At 46.8% G+C, this 22,270-nt stretch overlaps 1 protein-coding gene across 1 annotated transcript; it reads left to right on the forward strand.

The window, feature by feature from the left end:
* Nucleotides 1-1,054: 1,054 nt before the first annotated feature.
* On the forward strand, nt 1,055-20,729 carry TIGD1 (tigger transposable element derived 1). Its single transcript, XM_073657887.1, is given in 2 exon segments — nt 1,055-1,110; nt 19,016-20,729. Coding segments are annotated over 2 exon segments (1,770 nt in total).
* Nucleotides 20,730-22,270: the final 1,541 nt, after the last annotated feature.

Consider the following 22,270-nt stretch of genomic DNA (forward strand, 5'->3'; position numbering starts at 1 on the left):
CCACCTGTGTGATGACAGTCTGGAACTTAGAGAGATTGATATCCCTTCTGCATCCTTCTCTGTTTCCTCCTCTTCCTCTGGGACCACCATCTCCTCCCGCAGGCTACTCAAAGTCTGCTCCAGCATGTAGATCACCGTAATAGTGATGCTAATGATGGCATTGTCAGTGATAACCATCTTAGTAGCCATTTCAAAACTGTGCAGAAGGGTGCAGAGGTCTTTAATCTGTACCCACTCCGCAAATGTGATTTGCCCCACGTCCATACTGCGTTGGCCCAGGCTATACGACATGAGATACTGCGTCATGGCTTGTTGCTGCTGCCACAGTCGCTTCAACATGTGCAGAGTGGATTTCCACTGTGTCGACGCATCGCATATCAACCAGTTAACTGACATGGACAAAGACCTCTGCATCAATTCAAGTCTATAAGCTGAGGGGTGCGAATAGCAGAAGTGAGCACACAACTTTCGTGCTTTCTACAGCAGCACATCCAGGCCGGGATAGTGGCGGAGAAATTGCTGTACTACCAGGTTGAGGGCGTGAGCCATACAAAGCACGTGTGTGAGCTAGGGCCACCACCAGGTTCGCACTGTTATTGCACATGGCCTTTCCTGGCTCCAAGTTTAGTGGAGACAGCCATTGCTCAAACTCGGCCTGGATATCTGCCCACAGCTCTTCAGCTGTATGACTGTGATCCCCAAGGCATATTAATTTTACTACTGCCTGATTGCGGTGAGCTCTTGCTGCGCAGTACGGAGTTGGTGTGGATTCGCTCTGCACTGTTGGAACTCATGTCTCATTAAGGTAGAGGTTGAGGATGCAGGTGGAGGCCCTAGAGGAGGTGGCGGAGGCAGAAGCAGTGGAGGAAGTGTGAAATTCAGAGGTTTGTACCGCAAGCCTTGGGGATTCCAAGACTTGTGGCACAGCGCCTTCCCCGCTTGCCACCAGAGTCACTCAGTGCCCAGTCAGTGAGGTGTAATGCCCCTGGCCATGCATAATCGACCAGGTGCCTGTACTGAAATGCACATATATAGATATAGATTTACTCAAGGAATGGGTAATGTTGTGAGCAAGATGCTGGTGTACCGCAGGCAAGCTTTCTTAGAGAAGTAATGGCAACTGGGTAACTAGTACTGGGGGAATGCCATGGCCATCAGCTTTCGCAAACCATCTGTATCCACCAGATGGAGAGACAGCATTTCCGTGGCCAGCAGATTGGAGATGTTGGAGTTCAACCTCTTAGCTTTGTCATGTGTAGGAGGAAACAATCTTTTACGTGACCACAACTGCGGGACCAAGGGCTGGCTGTTGTGCTGAGAGAGGGTGGAGAAGTGTGAACATGACAAACTGCTGGACCATGAGTTAGGTGCAGGTGGAGCTGTTACGGTGGATTGAGAAAGATGTGGTATGCTTTGTGAAGCAAAAACAGCAGGCATGTCCATTTCCGTTACAGCTGATGGGCTCTCACTCAGCCTGACTGGAGTGGGTAAACAAGTGGAGGTTCTGCATTCAAAGATTTGCATGACAACACTTGGCATGGTGACAGAGAAGAAGGAAGAAGCAGCAGATGCGGTTGATGGGGGCGGCTGATGGTTGGTGAGGCCCGCTGGTCAGCTTTTTATCGCAGTGAGATTGCCAGAGTAATGCATGTTGATTGTACATTTGACGGATCATGCATGTAGTAGTCAAATTATTGCACTTTTTCCCTCTACTCAGTCTTTTTTGCAATGTTTGCAGATAACATGAGTTGGCTCATTCTTTATGGTGTCAAAAAAGCCCCAGGCTAGGCAACCCTTGATGCCCCTGCGAGCTGTAGACCCATGATCACTGTTGGCCACAGCCATAGTTGTGGCTAAGGATGCAGTGCTCTTCGTGGTTGCATCACTATCTGTGCCATAGGTCGCAACTTAACCTCTCTGTCTTCCTCCTCCACTTCCTCAGATGACCTACTTAGCTGCGTGCCTCTGGGTTCACACAAAAGTGGGATCTACAACCTCATAATCATCTTCTCTGTTCTTCCATTCCTCGCACTGAGAGTCACCCTCCTCATCTTTCTGCCCTGACAGCACAGCACAGTCCGTGTGAGCCTCAGGTATCAGAGTCTCATCAGGATCATCTCCACCCGGGGGTTAACGTCTTGAGACAAGGGTCAGGATTCTGCTCGGTCCCTATTTTGTCCTGCCTCGGATCCAAAAAAAAAATAGTTACCTCCTCTTGAGTCTGTGAATCTTTTGAGCAGACCTCTGATGCCCATGCCATAGGATGTGTGAACAGCTCTGCAGACTCACCCATCTGTGATTCCCTACAATCAGTTGGGCGGTTGGAGAGTTGTGACATGGGGGGAAACCAGGGTAATTGAGGTGTCACCACTGAGGACTCTACTGTTTATTATGTTGAGGTGGATGAAGAGGGGGAGAGACCACTTGATGCAGCATTTGCCATCCACTGGAGCACATGCTCTTTCTGGCCATAATCTACAAGGCCTACCGCTAAGTGGCTGCCAAAGTGTAACATTCCTGGTGGCGTGCTTGCATGGTGCACCATCTCCCACCATGCAAGACCACAATCTTACCTGTCAGTCCATGCTGCACTCTTTGTTTCAGTTCCTGCTGTGTCCATGTCTCTTGTCTGATTGCTTAGGGCATCGGCGCAGCTTTCTGCTTGTTTCTTATAGCTACCGTGTGCACAGTCCTAATGCGTCCCCAGCCTATTGCTGTGAGTCGCTGGATACTTAAACCCCCTCCACCCAGAAGGAGGTGCCTGAGCAACACCTTCACTCAGTTTGTCTTTGCAACTGAATTGCCAGGTCCTGTCCTGTATCTAGTCTGTTTCTGCCACCCTGGGGGCTGTATACCCAGGCCTGTTACCTGTACTTGTGACTTTAGTCAGTTTCCGCCATCCTGGGGGCTGAGTTCCCAGGCTCGTTCCTGTATCTTGTTCCTCGTTCAGATCCTGTCTGAACAGTGTCCTAGTCCGTTACCTGTCTGTCTCTATGTCTGTACCTTTCCCTTTTCCTGCAGTATCTGAACCTGCACCTAACTTCAACTTGTTGTCTCTGTACTTCTGTTTGTGAGATTTGTGTCCACTTCATTGCAAGCACTTTGTGTGTATCTGGTTCTGCTCGTTCAATTTCCCTACCTCTATATCTAACTCCTGTGTTCCAGCTATCTTCTTGTGCTCTCCAGTCTATTCCATGTGAACAGAGCCCTGTCCTGTCTATCGCACCTGCGGTTTTGCTCTGCTTTGCTTGTTCACTGCATCTGCGGGTTTTGCTCTGCTTTGCTTGTCTACTGCATCTGAGGGATTTGCTCTGCTTTGCTTGTTCACCGCATCTGCGGTTTTGCTCTGCTTTACTTGTTCACCGCATCTGCGGGTTTTGCTCTGCTTTTCTTGTCTACCGTATCTGCGGGTTTTGTTCTGCTTTGCTTGTTCACCGCATCTGCAGTTTTGCTTTGCTTTGCTTGTTCACCGAATCTGCGGGTTTTGCTCTGCTTTGCTTGTTCACCGCATCTGCGGTTTTGCTCTGCTTTGCTTGTTTACCGCATCTGTGTTTTTTTTTTCTGCTCTTCTTGTTCACCGCATCGGCAGTTTTGTTCTGCTTTGCTTGTTTACCGCATCTGCGGGTTTTTGCTCTGCTTCGCTTGTTCACCGCATCTGCGGGTTTTGCTCCGCTCTGCTTGTCTACCGCACCGGTGGCTCCGTTCCTGTATCCCAGTCTGTACTGGTCCCTATCCTGCCTGCATTTCTACCTGCCAGTACCCGCCTCTCTGCATGTCAGCCGTGCCTGCCTGTGCCCACCTGTCTGCACGCCAGCCATGCCTGCCAGTGCCCACCTGTCTGCATACCAGCTGTGCCTGTCAATATCCACCTGTCTGCATACCAGCCGTGTTTGCCAGTACCCACCTGTCTACATGCCTGTCTAACCTGCCTCTTCCTGCATTCCCCGGTGTAGGTCAACAGCTGTGACCGGAGTCTGACCTGGAGTAGCACCTGGTCCCTCTGCTCGGTTCCTCCCTGGTTCACGGAGTCGACTGAGCCGCCGTGCGACCTTGGTCGGATCGGGTTGATACTTAGTTACGCCCCTCCAGGCACTCCTCGGTTCATGGTACAGTGGGATCACTAATCACGCTCACGCCAGTCAGTCCGGGCGTGAGCGTAACAGTTTGCTCAGTCCATGGTTCCCGTTGAGCCCCACGGCCCTTCGCTCTCAGAGACATTTTGAATCCTTGTCTGGCGAATACGTGCACCAAGAAAATTTTTTTTTTCTCAAGCTGTGGCCCAGGCGATTTACGCACCAGCCCAAATGGATCTATCAGCCCTCGCTCCTGCGGATCCACCACGGTACTATGGGAATCCAAAATGAAGCCGTGCATTTGTGGAGCAATGCATGCTGCATTTCAAATTCTATGCTCACTATTTTCCTATTGATCGGGTTAAAGTTGCATTCATGATGTCCTACCTAGCGGGTGATGCCTTGAAATGGATCACCCCCCTATGGGAAGCATGGGATCCTATTGTCTCTGACCTGCAGGCCTTCCTGGTGGCCTTTCTAATGGTCTTCGATGACCCTAGCCCTGAGGCTTCTGCTAAAGCTTCCCTTCCCAATATCCCGGAGCAGCCCCGATGGGTAATGTGTGTAGGTAGCCTACCAGTTCTGCAGCCTGAAGATACTGCTGCCCACACAGAATCCAGACAGGATGACAATTCTCCACAGAATACTTTCCTTCCCAACCTCACGAGGCAGTCCAGACGTGCAAGGCGTAGAGGTAAACCATCACGCCAGGTTCTGTCCTCCCAAAGACCTCCCGTTCCCCAGCCTGTAGAGGCAGCTCTCAACACAGAATCCATGAAGGATGACTAGGTTCATCAGGCAAAGCAGAGGCCAGAACTCAGTCACAAAATCGGATTGCGGTCCCGCTGCGGTTGTTTGGGAAACCTTGATGGTCTTTGTCCAGAGAAGGTTGGAGAATCCCAAGACATTAGGCCTGTAGGAGAGGCTGCCCTTGGCGTTAGTGTTTCCTCTCCACAGATGACCATGACTGTCTCCGTGGCAAGTGAAGGCCTCGGATTAACTGGAAGTTTCAGGTTTAAAGCCTTAAAGAGTCGGTGTCTGATTCCCGTTCGACAACTCCAGAAGCCGGTTTGGGCATTGTCAGCTGAAGGACGAGCCCTACTCAGAAACAGTCAAAATATGTCTGTACAAATTAAGCTCCAGATTGGAGCATTACACATGAAGAAGTTCACATTCCAGGTGCTGTCTGGTTTACCCACTGGTCATCCAGAGCCGAGAGATCTAGTGCCCTCTCAGGTCTGGAGATCCTGTATTGTGTTTCCTGGGGGACTGCTGAGGTTCCAATGGTGTCCAGTCCCCATATCGTCAGGCCAGTCAGCAGTTTCTTCTTCTTCTTCACCAGATCTGCTAGTCGCTGACTCGCTGTGCACTGAAGTCTCCGAAGGAAGGGAAGCGGAGGCATTGTTCCCATACAGACTCGACGATTGTACCAATGATCTGGCTTTAGGCGCCGCCCCGCCTCGCAAACGTGTCATCTCAGAAACCAGACTGAAGTTGGTCCCTAATCAAGGATCCTCCATCTCTAACAAATCTGGCAATAAGTCCATCAAGGCAGTGGCTACCTCCAAGTCTCTGCACCTGTCCAGACAGGCGGAGGACCTCCAATTACCTCCTGAATCCTCTGGGGTGCTATTTGATAACAAATAGAGAGAGACTTTTCTGCACCCTGTACCTGGTCCTTTGCCCACTTCATTCAGTAAGCTTGGCAAAGTGTACAACAAGGCGGTGGTTACCCCCGAGTCTCTGCACCCCTCCAACCAGGCGGAGGACTTCCAGTTGTCTCCTGAATCCCCCGGGGTGCTACCTGATAACAAATGGAGAAAGACTTTTCTACACCCTGTACCTGGTACTTCGCCCACTTCATCCAATAAGCTTGGCAAAGTGTACATGAAAGCGGTGGTTAACCCTGAGTCTCTGCATCCCTCCAACCTGCTGGAGGACCTCCAGTTGTCCCGTGAATCCTTTGGGGTACTTCCCAATGATAATAAATGGAAAGAGACTTTTCTGCACTCTGTACCTGGTACTTCGCCCACTTCATCCAGTAAGCTTGGCAAAGTGCATGTCAAGGAAGTAGTTTCCCCTGAGTCCATGCACCCCTCTAACCCGGTGGAGGATTTCCAGTTGTCCCGTGAATCCTTTGGTGTGCTACCCGCTATTAATCAGTGGAGAGAGACTTTCCTGTGTCCTGTTCCTGGTACCTTGCCCATTTCATCTGTTGCTGAGGATGGCCCAATGGAAGGAAACATCCTAGTTGAGACCAGCTTTGTTCCCTCTAGTGGACAGAAGAGGAAATCTTCTTGAGGAGAAGGATCGGGCTCCAAATTCTTTGCAGAGAATCCTTGCTGGCTGGAGGAAGATGTTATGATTTGCAACATAGGCTAAGGAAAGATGGGGAGAGCTGTCCCTACAGTAAGACTAAGCTGAGCCCCTACGTTGTTGCGGGCTCCCTGTTCCTTGTGAACAGACCCGCCTTGGTCCTCGGCTAGTCTGAACGGAGACCTATAGAGAAAGGGAGGGGTCCCTAAAGGAACTAAGGACTGGGAAAAATATGGGAAACCTCCTAACAGAAGTTGTTGCAGAGCAAAAGATAAACTGACAAAAAGTACTAGAGGTCCCAGAGGACCAAGCAAACTATAGATAGATAGGCATAAAAGCACCTGGCTAGAGAGACAGTCAAAACAACACTGAAGTCCAGCAAAGCCAGAAGGGCTGAGCTGGAATATATAGGAAGATGGTCACGTCAGCGCAAAACACAAGATAGAAACAAAAACAAACAGGAGGGTTCTAACAGTACCCCCTCTTTTATGAGGATCCTCTGGATCCTCCAGGGCCAGACTTATCCGGAAATCTCCTGTGGAAAGCTCTGACAAGTCTAGGGGCAGAGACATCATCCGCCCTTATCCAGTAGTTACCCTCGGGACAGAAAGCTTTCCAAGCGACGAGATACTGCAATCTCCCTCTATGCCCTCTGGAATTCAGGATACAAGAAATTTCATATTCGCCATCTACCACCACCGGAGGAACTGTGACAGTGGCATCCCTATCCGATACATCAGCCTTTTTCAACAAGGAAACATGAAACAAAGGATTAATCTTCCAGGAGGTGGGAACCTCCAACCTAACAGCAGACTGGTTAACCAACTGAAGCACCTTAAATGGCCCCGCAAACTTAGGACCCAATTTTTTAAAGGGAATCCTCAACCGCAGATTCTTTGAGGACAACCAAACCATGTCACCCACAGTAAACAAAACCTCTTTACGTTTCCTGTTAAAATACTTCTTGGACATTTTGTTAGCCTTTTGAAGGTTACAACGTACATTAGTCCAAACTCTCTCCAAATCACCGGAAAAATTCTCCTCCTCTGGCACCGCTGACCCCAATTTGGAGAATGAACCAAAAGACGGATGTCTCCCAGTACAACAAAAAAAAGGAGTACACCCAGCAGAGGAGGATGTATGGTTGTTAAGAGCAAATTCTGCGAGTGGCAGAAACTCAGACCACCCCTCTTGATTGTCTGCCACAAAACAACGCAAAAACTGTTCAACATCCTGGTTCTTTCTTTCTGTCTGTCCATTAGACTCAGGATGATACCCAGGCGAAAATGACAAATGGACTCCCAACTAGTGTTGAGCCACCCCCGTAGTGTTCGAGTTCGGTTCGTCGAACACCCGTATGTTCGCCGAACAGTTCGTCGAACTGTTCGTCGAACACCTTCAAACACCGTTAAAACCAATGGCAGGCAAACAAAAACACAAAGAAAAACATAGAAAACACATAGAAAACACTTCAAAGATGTCCAAAAGCAGACAAACTGCTCAGAAGACACAATTAACACATGGAAAAGTGACAAGTACATATAGTCTTGCGAAAAGAAAAGAGGTGGAAGAGTAAAAGGAGGGGGTGACACAGATATAGGCATGTCATGCCCTTCTAAAACCAAAAAAGTGCGAAGCCGACACAGCCAGTCCGTTCCTGCTCGTGCGATCTCCGTGTCGCCGGGTTTGTGCCAGAGCCGCGGTGGACCCTAACGGCCAGCCCCCCTCTCCTCTCCCAATACTGGTGCCTGTCCGCTGGTGGGTCAAGCAAGCCCCCTGCAGTGGAGGCAGGTCTAATCTTTTTAATTTAAATTGTCTCTCTAATTTGAATGAGTACACTTTAAATCCTTTTACAAGGATCTATTGGAGGGGAAGTCTCATGCCAGCAGCCGTGGTAATTCCAGCTCCAGTAGCGTCCACTAAAGCTGCTGCAGTTAAAAAGCTTTTATAAGGATCGAGCTTGGCGGTCCACCGCAAGGCGTCCTACCGCCAGTCCCAGCCCCTGTGCCTTGGGGTGCCTCCCCGATGCTCTTCACTGGGGGCCCGAAACATTTCCTTTGAAAAAATTAAGTGTCCAAACTACAGGTGGTGTAGCTTGCTTAACAGCTGGGATAATCCGCTGACTAGCAGACACTGCTACTAGGCACAAAGTATTTCCTGGGCTAGATGCAGTTAAAAATTTATAATTAGATACTCTCGTTGGATGCTGAGAAAGCATTCCATAGAGTCTCCGGGCACGCCATATATTATTCTCTTAAAAATCTTGGGGTAGGGGTCTAGCGGACCCTTTTATAGGCAAAATCACTGCCCTGTATCGCAATACGTCACCTAGGCTGAAGATAAATGGAACATTTTCATCACCTTTCATAATCACCAATGGGACAAGGCAGGGATGTCCTCTGTCCCCTCTCTTATACATCCTGGTGACGGAGCACCTGCTCTCATCAATTCGCCATAACCCCAATATTAGGTGGATTGAGGTGGGAGGCACCGAGTACAAGTGCTCTGCATTTGCTGATGATGTCCTAGTATATATCGCTCAATCACATATATCCATCCTGCTGTTATGTCTGAAATAGATTACTTTGTTACATGGTCAAATTTTAAAATCAATGCAGCGAAGTCTGAGGCCCTCGATGTCTCCGTCCCCAAATCCATACAGGATTCCATCCAGTCCAACTTTCCCTTTGCCTGGCCCTCACAGGGTATCAAATACTTATGAATTCGTATTCATAGAGACCTCTCCCGTCTATGTTATCTTAATTTTGGGCCCTTTATTGAACAACTCCATACAGACCACGGTTGGCAAGTAAGAAATGTAAGATTCACTACGTGAACCACTGGTGTTTTGTGGAAAAGCACATGTACACTGTGTTCCAAATTATTATGCAAAAAGTGTTTAGGAGTGATACAGGAAGAATTTTTATGTTTGTCAGTTAAACTCATTGATGGTGATGTGTGTCAGGGCTCTTTATATCACTGTAAGCAATTGCAGACACCTGTGCTAATTAGTTTGGCAGGTGTGTTCAATGAAAGGCAATAGTACTTAAGAAGGCTGTCCCGCATTATTAAGCAGCCTACATTTTCTGCCATAATGGGAAAGAAAAAGGATGTGTCGGCTGCTGAGAAGCAACAAATTGTGGAGTGTTTAGGTCAAGGCATGACTACAATCAACATTGCCAAGACACTTCATCCTGATCATCGCACAATCAAGAAGTATGTAGCTGATTCACAGTACACATGTGTGCGTGCTGATAAGGGAAAATTGAGGACTCTTTCCTACAGGCAATTACGTCAGGTTAAAAGAGCAGCGGCAAAAAAGCCTTGTCATAGCAGCAGACAAGTTTTTGAAGTTGCTGGTGCCTCCAACGTCCCCCGAACAAAAAGATGCAGGGTCCTTCAGAGGTTTGCAGCTGTGCGCAAGCCATCCTGTTGACCTCCTCTATCCACTGTACACAAGCAGAAACAGCTCCAGTGGGACAAACAATACATGAAGACAGACTTCAAAACTGTTTTGTTCACCGATGAGTGCCGTGCAACGCTCGATGGTCCAGATGGATGGAGTGGAGGATGGCTGGTTGATGGACACCCCATGCAAACATGGCTACGGCACCAACAAGGAGGAGGTGGAGTGATGTTTTGGGCTGGAATCATGGGGAGAAAGATTGTCGGTGACTTTAGGATCCCTGAAGGGGTAAAGATGAACTCCATAATGTATGTGGAGTTTATCAAACAGCACTTCCTGCCATGGTTCAAGAAGAAGAACCGTGTATTCCGCAGCAAGATCATTTTCATGCATGATAATGCACCGTTTCATGCTGCACATAACACATCTGCATCTCTGGCTGATATGGGCATAAAACGGTACAAACTTATGGTGTGACCTCCATGCTCCCCTGACCTCAACCCCAGTGAGAACCTCTGGAGCATCATCAAAAGGAGAGTCTTTGATGGCGGGAGGCAGTTCACATCTAAGCATCAGCTCTGGGAGGGTATTCTGTCCTCATAAAAAACAATTGAAGCAGAAACCATCCAAAACCTGACAAATTCAATAGACGAGAGAGTTCAGAAGCTCCTTTCGAACAAGGGGTCCTATGTGCAAATGTAACATCACCTAGAATAAAGTTTTGAGTTGAAAACTGTTTGATTTCAGTTTCTAATAACCTGCTAATGCTTATAATTTCAAAAATGACCATTTTTTTTGTTCTGTATTAAAATGAAAAGGTTGATCGAAGAGTGTGGGGGATCTAAGAATGTGGCAACCCAGTAGTCAGGATTATTTCGAATTCTGACATTCTAAGGGTCATGTTGCAGGTAATGCAGCAAGAAGGCACTCATGTGTCTTGCGCATCTAGGAGCCCCAAAATTATTTTCCGGGCTAGATGCAGCTAAAAATTATTATTAATTTCAAAGCTGGTGGAGCTTAGTATAGATGGCCTAATAGAATCAGTACTGCAAACTGCTACAAGGCCCAAATTATTTTCCAGCCAAGATACAGATAAACATGATTAGTAATTTTAAATCTGGTGGAGTTTAGTATAGATGGCCTAATAGAATCAGCACTGCACACTGCTACAAGGCCCAAAATATTTTCCAGCTAAGATACAGATAAACATGATTAATAATTTTAAATCTGGTGGAGTTTAGTATAGATGGCCTAATAGAATCAGTACTACAAACTGCTACAAGGCCCAAATTATTTTCCAGCCAATATACAGATAAACATGATTAGTAATTTTAAATCTGGTGGAGTTTAGTATAGATGGCCTAATAGAATCAGTACTGCAAACTGCTACAAGGCCCAAATTATTTTCCAGCCAAGATACAGATAAACATGATTAGTAATTTTAAATCTGGTGGAGTTTAGCATAGATGGCCTAATAGAATCAGTACTGCACATTGCTACAAGGCCCAAATTATTTTCCAGCCAAGATGCAGATAAACATGATTAATAATTTTAAATCTGGTGGAGTTTAGTATAGATGGCCTAATAGAATCAGTACTGCACACTGCTACAAGGCCCAAATTATTTTCCAGCCAAGATACAGATAAACATGATTAGTAATTTGAAAGCTTAAAATGGTTGGTGAGGTGATTTTAACAAATCATCCAGCTTTTACTCGCCCCAGGATGACACAGGGGTAGAAAAGTCATCTCGGATTCATGATTTGTTCATCTTTATGAACATGAGTCTGTCTACATTATCAGTGTAGAGCCGCATGCGCTTATCTGTCAGCACACCACCAGCTGCGCTGAACACACGTTCAGACAGAACGCTGGCTGCGGAGCATGACAAGATCTCCAAGGCGTAAGTGGCAAACTCTGGCCATTTATCCAGATTGGAAGCCCAAAAAGAGTAAGGGTCCAGTGACACAGTCATGGCTTCAATGTTTACTTGGAGATACTCCTGTACCATCGTCTCTAGGTGTTGACTATATGTCAGACTTCTTGTCTCCTGTGGCCTTGCAAAGGATGGGCTAAAAAAGTGGTGAACTGATTCCGCAAAATTGATGTTACCAGCAGATACTGTGCTTCTGTTACGTTCTAAGTGCTGAACACTCGACGGTCCCACAGTTGGCAAGTTGGAACTGTGAGATTCACTACGTGCACCACTAGTGTTTTGGGGAAAAGCACATGTAAGATTCTGCAACAGTCTCTGCTGATACTCCTGCATGCGTGCATCTCTTTCTATGGCAGGAATAATTTCTGCAAATTTACTTTTGTACCGGGGATCTAACAGTGTGGCAACCCAGTAGTCAGGATTATTTCTAATTTTCACAATTCGAGGGTCATGTTGCAGGTAGTGCAGCAAGAAGGCACTCATGTGTCTTGCGCATCCAGGAGCACCAAGTCCCTGTTGTGTTGGTGGCGAGGTAACAATCATGCTTCCTTCCTCTGCCCTCTCCCCCCAACCTCGCACAACAGAAATGTGATCAAGGTATCCCTCATCTGATGAGTCTTCCATCAGTTCGTCCTCTACTTCTTCCTGGGCTCCTGCACCTTCCTCACTAGTTTGGCTGCTACCATGCGCCCTGGTGAAACCATCCCCCCACCCTCACATGCCTGCCGCCTTGTTGCTGCCGACCGTCTGGACCTTGCAGATGTTAGCCCTTCCGCATACAACTCCTCCTCCTCTACTTCCTCCACCTCCTCTTGTGCCACCACTGGACTCCGAATTTTGTTTAACATGTGCTCCAGCTGATAGTCATGCTGATAATGGCATCGTCAGCAATAAACATCTTCGTCGCCATTTCAAAACTGTGCAGAATGGTGCATAGGTCCTTGATCTGAGATCACTCCTCCAGCGAGATTTGCCCCACCTCTGGATCTCGTTGGCCCAGGCTATACGTCAGAACGTATTGCACCAGGGCTTGTCGGTGCTGCCACAGTCGCTGCAACTTGTGCAGAGTTGAATTCCACCGGGTAGGCACATCGCATTTTAGCCGGTGAAGTGGCAGGACCAACGACTTCTGTAGAGATCTAAGTCACTGAGCTGCGGGATGCGAACGGCGGAAGTGAGCACACAGCGACTGTGCCCTCTGCAGAAGGCCATCCAGTCCGGGATAGTGGGCTAAAAATTGCTGGACAACCAGGTTCAACACGTGAGCCATACAAGGCACGTGTGTGACATTGCCCCGGCGAAGGGCTGCACCCAGGTTTGCAGCATTGTCGCACACGGCCTTCCCTGGTTTCAGGTCCAGTGGAGACAACCATTCATGAAACTGGTTCTCCAGAGCTGACCACAACTCCTCAGCTGTGTGACTCACATTTCCCAGACATTTCAAAGTAAAAACCGCCTGATGACGCTGAGCACTGCTGCCAGCAAAGTAAGGAGGTGTGCAGGATCACTTATGCGCAGTTAGAAAGCTTGTGGCATGACCAGACAGGCTTTGGGTGCAGGTGGAGGACCGAGAGGAGGTTGAGGAGGCAGAAGCAGTGGAGGAACTTTGAGATAAAGAGGATTGATGCACAACTCGTGGGGACGGCAAGACTTGGATATCAGCCCCTTGTCCTGCTGTCACCATAGTTGCCCAGTGCCCAGTCAGCCACATGTAATGCCCCTGTCCATGCCTACTCGTCCATGTGTCTGTGGTGAAATGCACCCTGTCACACACAGAGTTTCTCAAAGAAGCGGTGATGTTGTGTGCGACATGCTGGTGGAGCGCAGGTACACCTTTCTTTGAGAAGTAGTGCCGACGGGGCATCTGGTACTGGGGCACTGCGATTGACATAAGGTCTCGAAAATCCTCTGTGTCCACCAGGCGGAAAGGCAGCATTTCTGTAGCCAAGAGCTTGCAGATGGTGAAATTCAACCTCTTAGCTTTCTCATGGCTAGGAGGAAATGGTCTTTTACTTGTCCACATCTGAGGGACTGACGGCTGGCTGTTGTGCTTAGACGGGGTTGAGAAGGGTGTCCCCGGCAAACTGCCGGTCTGTGAGGAAGATGCACGCGGACATGTTAGGTTGCCTTGATCCAAAGGTGGTGCTATCAATGTCGGACAGCGCTGAACACCAGCTGGTGTTTCCACCTCCAAAGAAAATGATGACCGGCCAATCACGCTGGCTGTTGCGGGTAAAGAGGTGGCAGGTCTGCGTCCCAAAACAGGTGTGACTGCTGTCCCCCCAGTCACGGAGGATGAAGAGGCCGCGGATGCACAAGATGTGGCAGACGGTGGTTGGCCCGGCCGGCTAAGACGCATTGTAGCACAGTGAGCTTCCCACTGCAACTTATGCTTCATATCCATGTGCCGGTTCATGCATGAATACTCAAACTATGGATTTTTTGGCCTCTACTTAGCTTTTGCTGACAAATGTTACAGATAACACGAGTTGGGTCATCCTTATCTATCTGAAAAAATGACCAGGCTATGCAAGGCTTAGCACCCATGCGACCTGAAGAGCCACCACGACTTGTGGTCAGAAGCAGAGTTGAATTTGAGGATGCAGTTGTTGACGTGCTTCCAGTACTACGTCTCTGTCCAGGAAGGCGCAACCTGACCTCGTCGTCTCTAGCATCCTCCTCCACCTCCTCTGCCGACCTCATCGACTGGCTGACTGTGGGTTGACAGTAAGTGGGATCTCCAACCTCATCATCATCACCCTGTGTGTTATCACACCCGTCGTCCTCAGAGCCAACCTCTTCCTGCCCTGACAAAAAACTAAAGTTGTCGCTCTAATCAGGTATTTGAGTCTCATCATCATCTTCCTCATTGTCTCCACCAACAGGAGTTACAGTTTGGGAACGAGGGTCTACATTATGGTCAGAACCTTCTGCGTCTGGTCCTGGATCCGACTCATAATGAATCTGGGCAACAATGCAGATCATTTCCTCGTCTGGATTCACAGAAGCTCTGGAGCCGACCTCTGATTCCCAGGCTATATTATGAGTAAACAGCTCTGCAGACTCAACCATCTGTTCTACCCCATACTCAGACGGGCAGCTGGAGACTTGTGAGCTGTGAGGAAGCAAGTGCAATTGGGGAGACACCTCTGAGGACTGGAGTATTTGTGATGTTGAAGTTGAGGTGGAGAGCCCACTTAAAGGAGCACTTGATATCCGTTGAAGCACCTGCTGTTTTTGTGCCTCATCTGGAATTTGTAGCGATTGGTGTGGCCGTAAGAAAGGGATCTTATCACATTGTCCGCTAAAAGAAGTAGACATCTTAGTTTGGCTGGAAGATGGTCTTTCTTCTGCAGATGTTACTGTTGCTTTAACACCTACCCCACGGACACAACCTTTTTTTCCCCTACCAACACACCTATTCCCCTTTCCACCACCAGCAGGTCTTTTTCCACTTAACTAATTGGTTAACTAATTGACAACTCTGGAGTTGTTTGCACAAAAAACAATGGATGGGAATCGAGCAGAGCTGAGTGGCCAAACTGTGGTATTAGCCCAAAAGTATTGGCTGGGTTAGATACAGTAAAAAAAATTTATTAGTTACACAGGTGGTGGAGGTTAGTATAGATGTTCTAATAGAACAAGTCCCACACACTGCTACAAGCCAAAGCCCAAATATTTTTTCAGAGCTAGATGCAGATAAAAATTATTTTGAATTTGCAACCTGGTGGAGGGTAGTATAGATGGACTAATAGCACAAGTCCCACACACTGCTAGAAGCCAAAGCCCAAATATTTTTTCAGCGCTAGATGCAGATAAAAATTATTTTGAATTTGGAACCTGGTGGAGGTTAGTATAGATGGACTAATAGAACAAGTCCCACACACTGCTACAATTCCAAGTCCAAATATTTTTTCAGAGCTAGATGCAGATGAAAATTATTTTGAATTTGCAACCTGGTGGAGGTTAGCATAGATGGACTAATAGAACAAGTCCCACACACTGCTACAAGCCCAAATATTTTTTCAGAGCTAGATGCAGATAAAAAATATTTTGAATTTGAAACCTGGTGGAGGTTAGTATAGATGGACTAATAGAATGGTGCTATGCCCAAAAGGTTTTACTTGGCTAAGTGCAGTAAAAAAATTGTATTCTATACACACAGTTGGTGTAGCTTGCAACACAGATAGGCTACTCCACTGACTAACACACACTGCAAGAGGCCAAAAAGGATTTGCTTAGCTAGATTTAGCCAAATGCTGTGAAAAAAACTCGCACAACACTGGCACAGACCTGCCCGGCAAAAAGTGATAGGAACTGATGTAACCTAGCCCTCAAAAGGACTGCAATTACAATTAGTCCCTACTCCCAACTTATCTATTTAAGAGCACAGATCTGCCTGATAAAAGTGATAGGAAATGATGTAACCTAGCCCTCAAAAGGACTGCAATTACAATTAGTCTTTACTCCCAACCTATCTATTTAAGAGCACAGACCTGCCTGATAAAAGTGATAGGAACTGATGTAACCTAGCCCTCAAAAGGATTGCAGTTACAATTAGTCTTTACTCCCAACCTATCTATTTAAGAGTACAGACCTGCCTGATAAAAGTCATAGGAAATGATGTAACCTAGTCCTCAAAAGGACTGCAATCACAACTATTCCCTGCTCCCAAGCTATTTGTAGATTTGTGCAAAAATTGGCTTGAAATTCCTTCTCAAAGTATAGCGCAAACAGCAACAGCGGTGCCGTCTAACACGCAGCTGCAGCAGTGAGAAAATGGTGGCTACGTGGATAATGGCTGGGTCTTATAGGGCAAGGACATGTGACATACACTGCTAATGACACATGCCCTTGCTTCTGTGAAAAAAAGCAGTTCGCACCTTGTGTGCGCTGCTGATAGGCTGACAGATTGCACTTCCCACTGTAAATGCAGGAAAGAGAAAAAAAAATGGAGATCTTCATTATTTATGCAGAGATCCATCCCCTGCCCCTCCCTCCGCCCTGCTGTACACTCAAACTGCGTATTAACATTAATTTTCAGCATCACTGAGAAAAAATCCAGTTATGATTTTGGTGCACGAACAGTTATCGAACCTAACCTTGAACAGCCAAATTTTTTCCAAATTGTTCGTGTTCGCTGAATGGCTCGAACACCGCCCAAAACAGCTCGAATTTGAGATTGGCGAACAGTTCGAGTCGAACACCGCTCATCTCTACTCCCAACCTGTCACAAAAAGCACGCCAAAAACGAGCCACAAACTGAGGTCCCCTATCAGAAACAATGTCGGTGGGAACGCCATGGAGCCTGACAATTTCCTTAACAAACGCCTTAGCGAGTGTCTTAGCGCAAGGTAGCTTAATGAATGGAACCAAATGACACATCTTGCTAAAACGGTCCATGACCACCCAGATGACAGTGAAACCCTCGGACCCAGGAAGGTCAGTAATAAAATCCATTGCCAGATGCGTCCAAGGCACACTAGGAACCTCCAGAGGGCAAAGCAACCCCCCAGCAGGGGTATGTGAAGCCTTTACCTAGCACACACCGTACATTGACGCACTTGATGACTTCCTTCTGCCACCCAGGCCACCAAAAACTGCGACTGATAAGTCTCGTAGTCTCAGAAATTCCTGGATGACCTGCAAACCCAGACTCATGATACTCCACAAACAAATCTCTCCTAAAGGTTCTAGGCACAATCAACCTCCCATGGGAAGTGTTAGATGGGGCATCCTCTTGGCTTTCAGAATCCCATCTTCCAAAACGGAGTCCAATGCTGCTACCACAACTCCTTCCTGTAAAATGCTCTCCTCCTCCTCGGTACCAACCATGGGAGAAAAGCTGCGAGATAAAGCATCGGCTTTAACATTCTTAGTACCAGGGATATAAGTAACAGAAAAATTAAACAGAGAAAAAAAAAGTGCCCACCTAGCTTGACGGGCATTCAAGCGTTTGGCAGCAACCTCCTTCACTCGTAACAAATTGTATGCCCCCCGGAGATCAATTTTAGAGAACCACTTGGCCCCCACTAACTGGTTAAACAAGTCAGGAATTAACGGCAATGGGTAGGAATTGCGTACGGCAATCTTATTAATTTCACGAAAGTCCAGACATGGACGTAAACCATCGTCCTTTTTTTTAACAAAGAAAAATCCAACGTCCACAGGCAACTTAGAAGGTCTAATGTGACCAGCAGCCAAGCTCGCCTGTATGTATTACTCCAAGGCCTTTCTCTCAGGGATAGTCAGATTAAATAAGCGACTCTTGAGAATAATAGCTCCAGGAACAAACTCAATGGTGCAATCATAGTCCCTATGAGGAGGTAAAACTTGCGACTCCTCCTCTGAAAAAACCTTCCAAAAATCCTGAATGGGTACAGGTAATTCCCCTTTTTCCACAGCCGCAATGCGACCATTACAACATTTATCAAAGCACTTAGGACTCCAAGACTTAATCTCATTAGTAGACCCGTCCAGTAAAGGATTGTGCAGTTTTAACCAAGGCAAACCTAAAACGACTGGAGAGGGTAAATTATTTATTACCACCAAGTCCAAAATTTCTTGGTGAATACATTTCAAAGGAGTGTTATCAATTGCAATCACAGAAATAGGTGATGACAAAGGTTTGGATTCCAATTTAAGTTTTTCCAAAAACCCCTTATCAATCACATTAAGTGTTGAACCACAATCCACAAATACCCGAAATTCAATCAAATCTTCCTGCAATGAGGTACTCCCTGAAAGAAATACTCCCTTAGAGCTCAAACAAGCAATACGGGCGTAACTGACCTTTTTTTTTCTTTACTTAAACGAAGCTCACAGTTCTTAATCAAATGGTCAGGTTTACCACAATAAAAACACAATCCCTCTTTCCTGAGAGCGGAGTGACATCGCCTCAACCTCCATCGGTTCTCCGCCATCCGAGCAGACCCTCTGGGGACTAGGAGCTGCCATTGCAGGAATTTTTTCATCATTAACCCTGGCACGCAGTCTCCTGTCCACACATACAGGTAGTCCTCGGTTTGCGACGGTCTCGAGTTACGTTGTTTCTTGGTTACGACGCTTTATACGACGCTCATTCCTACTTACGAGGTTTAGCGTCGTAAGTTGAACTGTACGTGCGCCTCATTCCATGTGCGGCGGAAGTCATAGAGTCCAGTACTGTACTAGACACTGTACCCGGTTACACGAAGGAAACGAGTCTCCTGCATGCCATAACACCCTTCATTATGGCTCCCAAACGAAAGGTAGCCTCATCTGATAACAGTGCATCAATGTAAAGGAAGGCCATCACCATGGAGGTGAAAGTGGATATCATAAGGCAATCTGAGAAGAGGGAAACAGCAACAGAAATTGGCAGGTCATTAGGACTTAGTCGTTCGACTGTCGCTACGATTATCAAGGATAAAGATTGCATCCTTGAACATGTGAAAGGATCTGCTCCTATGAAAGCGACAGTGATAACAAAGCAACGTAGTGGGCTTATTATTGGGATGGAAAGATTATTGGTGCTTTGATTGGAAGACCAAAATCAATGCCGTATCCCTGTGAGTTTTATGGTTATTCAGGAGAAGGCTAGGTGACTGTTTGAGGCGTTGAAAAGAGAAAAGGGGGAAGGAAGTGAAAGTGAAGAATTTGTGGCGAGTAGGGGTTGGTTTATGAGGTTTAAGGATCGTGCCAATTTCCATAACATTAAAGTGCAAGGTGAAGCTGCTAGTGCTGATGAGAAAGCAGCAACTGAGTTTCCTAATGCATTGGCTAAGATAATTGAGGAGGGTGGTTACTGTGCTCAACAAGTGTTCAATGTGGATGAGACAGGCTTGTTTTGGAAACGTTTGCCTAACCGTACGTACATCGCCAAGGAGGAGAAGTCAGCACCAGGTCATAAAGTTGGCAAGGAGAGACTGACTTTGCTTCTTGGGGGCAATGCTGCTGGCGACTACAAACTGAAGCCCATGCTGGTGTATCAGGCAGAGAATCCAAGGGCACTCAAGGGCATTTCAAAGAGTCAACTACCAGTCATCTAGAAGTCTAATAGGAAGGCAAGGGTGACACTTGCAGTGTTTGATGACTGGTTCACCAACCACTTTGTGCCAGGCGTGAAGCGGTATTGTACCACCAAGGATATCCCCTTTAAGGTGTTGCTAATTCTGGACAATGCCCCTGGACACCTTGCCCATCTGGATGACTTTAACCCTAATGTCAAGGTGGTTTACCTTCCACCTAATACTACTGCCATAATACAGCCTATGGACCAAGGAGTCATTGCTACATTCAAGGCCTACTACCTCCGAAGGGTCATTGGTAATGCTTTAGCAGCAACTGAAAAGAATAAGGACTTGACTCTAAAGGACTTTAGGAAAACATACAACATCTTTGATGCTGCGAATAACATTGCTGATTCCTGGGATGAGGTTAAGCAGACCAGTATGAATGATGTGTGGAAAAAACTGTGTCCCAAGTTTGTGAATGATGTCACAGAGGTTCAAGAGTCAGTGATAAGCGTCATAAAGAACGTTGTTGATATGAGTAAGACAATGAATCTGGAGGTGGAGGAGGATGATGTCACAGAGCTACTGGCATCTCATGGAGAGGAGTTATCTGCTGAGGACCTTATTCAACTGGAGAAGCAGATGATAGAGGAAGAGGAAGACATACCAACCCCAGAACCTAAGAGATTTATTAGGCAGGGCTTGGCAGCAGGTTTTGCCCTGATACAGGAAGGGTTGTCAAGGTTTGAGGCTGAGGATCACAACATGGTAAGGTACACTAGGGTTGCCAGAGGAGTCATGGATTCCATTAGGTGTTACAAGGAGATCTTGGAGGAGAAGAAGATGGTCTCCTTCCAAACTAATCTGCAGCAGTACTTCAAGAAGGTAGAGAGGCCTGCAACAGATACTGTACCCTCTACCTCAGCTGCCCCTCTTGACTCAGCTGCCTCTCTTGATTCAGCTGCCCCAGTATCTCCAGCACCTTCTGCATCTTCCTCCCAATAAGTAAGCCTGTTCTCTCTTTGGAATTGTTATCTTTGTTTATTATAGTACTGTACACTGTTTATTACTGTTACAACACTACAGTACTGTATTTCATTATTAAATGTACTGTACTGCACAATATTTTACTGTACCTATGTTTATTGATAATTATGTAGGGTACTGTGTTAGGATAGGTGTTTGGATAGGCTAAATGTTTGCAGTACTGTATTATTATTATGGTACAGTACTGTATGAACCTATGATCTGACTTACGTCGAAATTCGGTTTACGACGCCGGGAAAGAACGGATCAACGTCGTAAGACGAGGACTACCTGTATAGCTAATTGCATGGCTTCCTGCAAGATCTCAGGTGCAGGGAATGCAATAAGCAGATTCTTAACCCTTTCACTTAGACCAGCAAGAAAAAAACATTTTAACGCCGAATCATTCCATTTCACTTCTGAGGACCACCTTCTGAAGTGTGTACAACAATTTTCAACATCACCTGACCCCTCAATCAAACATCTCAGTTCTGTCTCAGCAGATGAGACTTGATCAGGATCATCATACAATAGCCCCATAGCAGAAAAAAAATCCTCCACTGACCTAAAACACAGATCATTAGGTTGGAGAGAAAAGGCCCACCCCTGTGGTTCCTTGCGCAAAAGTAACATGATAAACCCAATACGCTGTGACTCATTCCCAGAGGACCATGGACTCAAACGAAAATATAATAAACAAGCATTTTTAAAGGAAAAAAAATCTTGTTGTTTACCATAAAAAATATCAGGCAGTCCTACCTTGGGTTTGACAAAATGCGCTCCAGAACAGCTACTCACGTGTTGCCGGAGCTCGGACACCTCCAGAGACAATCCCTGCAGGCGTTGAGCCAAATTTTGAACAGAAACCATACTGATCCCCGGATTTCTTTCCTTAAAGTTTTTGTTTGGGCTGGACTTAGTGTTATGATCTGCAACATAGGCTAAGGAAATTTGGGGAGAGCTGTCCCTACAGTAAGACTAAGCTGAGCCCCTACGTTGTAGCGGGCTAACTGTTCCTTGTGAACAGACCAGCCTTGGTCCTCGGCTTGTCTGAACGGAGACCTATAGAGAAAGGGAGGGGTCCCTAAAGGAACTAAGGACTGGGAAAAATATGGGACACCTCCTAACAGAAGTTGTTGCAGAGCAAAAGATAAACTGACAAAAAGTACTAGAGGTCCCAGAGGACCAAGCAAACTAGAGATAGATAGGCACAAAAGCACCTGGCTAGAGAGACAGTCAAAACAACACTGAAGTCCAGCAAAGCCAGAAGGGCGGAGCTGGAATATATAGGAAGATGGTCACGTGACCGCAAAACACAAGATAGAAACAAAAACAAACAGGAGGGTTTAGTCAGTTTCCGCCACCCGGGGGGCTGAGTTCCCAGGCTCATTCCTGTATCTTGTTCCTGGTTTAGATGCTGTCTGAACAGTGTCCTAGTCCATTACCTGTCTGTCTCTATGTCTGTACCTTTCCCTTTTCCTTCAGTATCTGAACCTGCACCTAACTCCAACTCGTTGTCT

The sequence above is a fragment of the Phyllobates terribilis genome, unplaced genomic scaffold (assembly GCF_046119375.1).
Source record: "Phyllobates terribilis strain yellow unplaced genomic scaffold, ASM4611937v1 Scaffold_13__5_contigs__length_258822181, whole genome shotgun sequence".
NCBI classification, from domain to species: Eukaryota; Metazoa; Chordata; class Amphibia; order Anura; family Dendrobatidae; genus Phyllobates; species Phyllobates terribilis.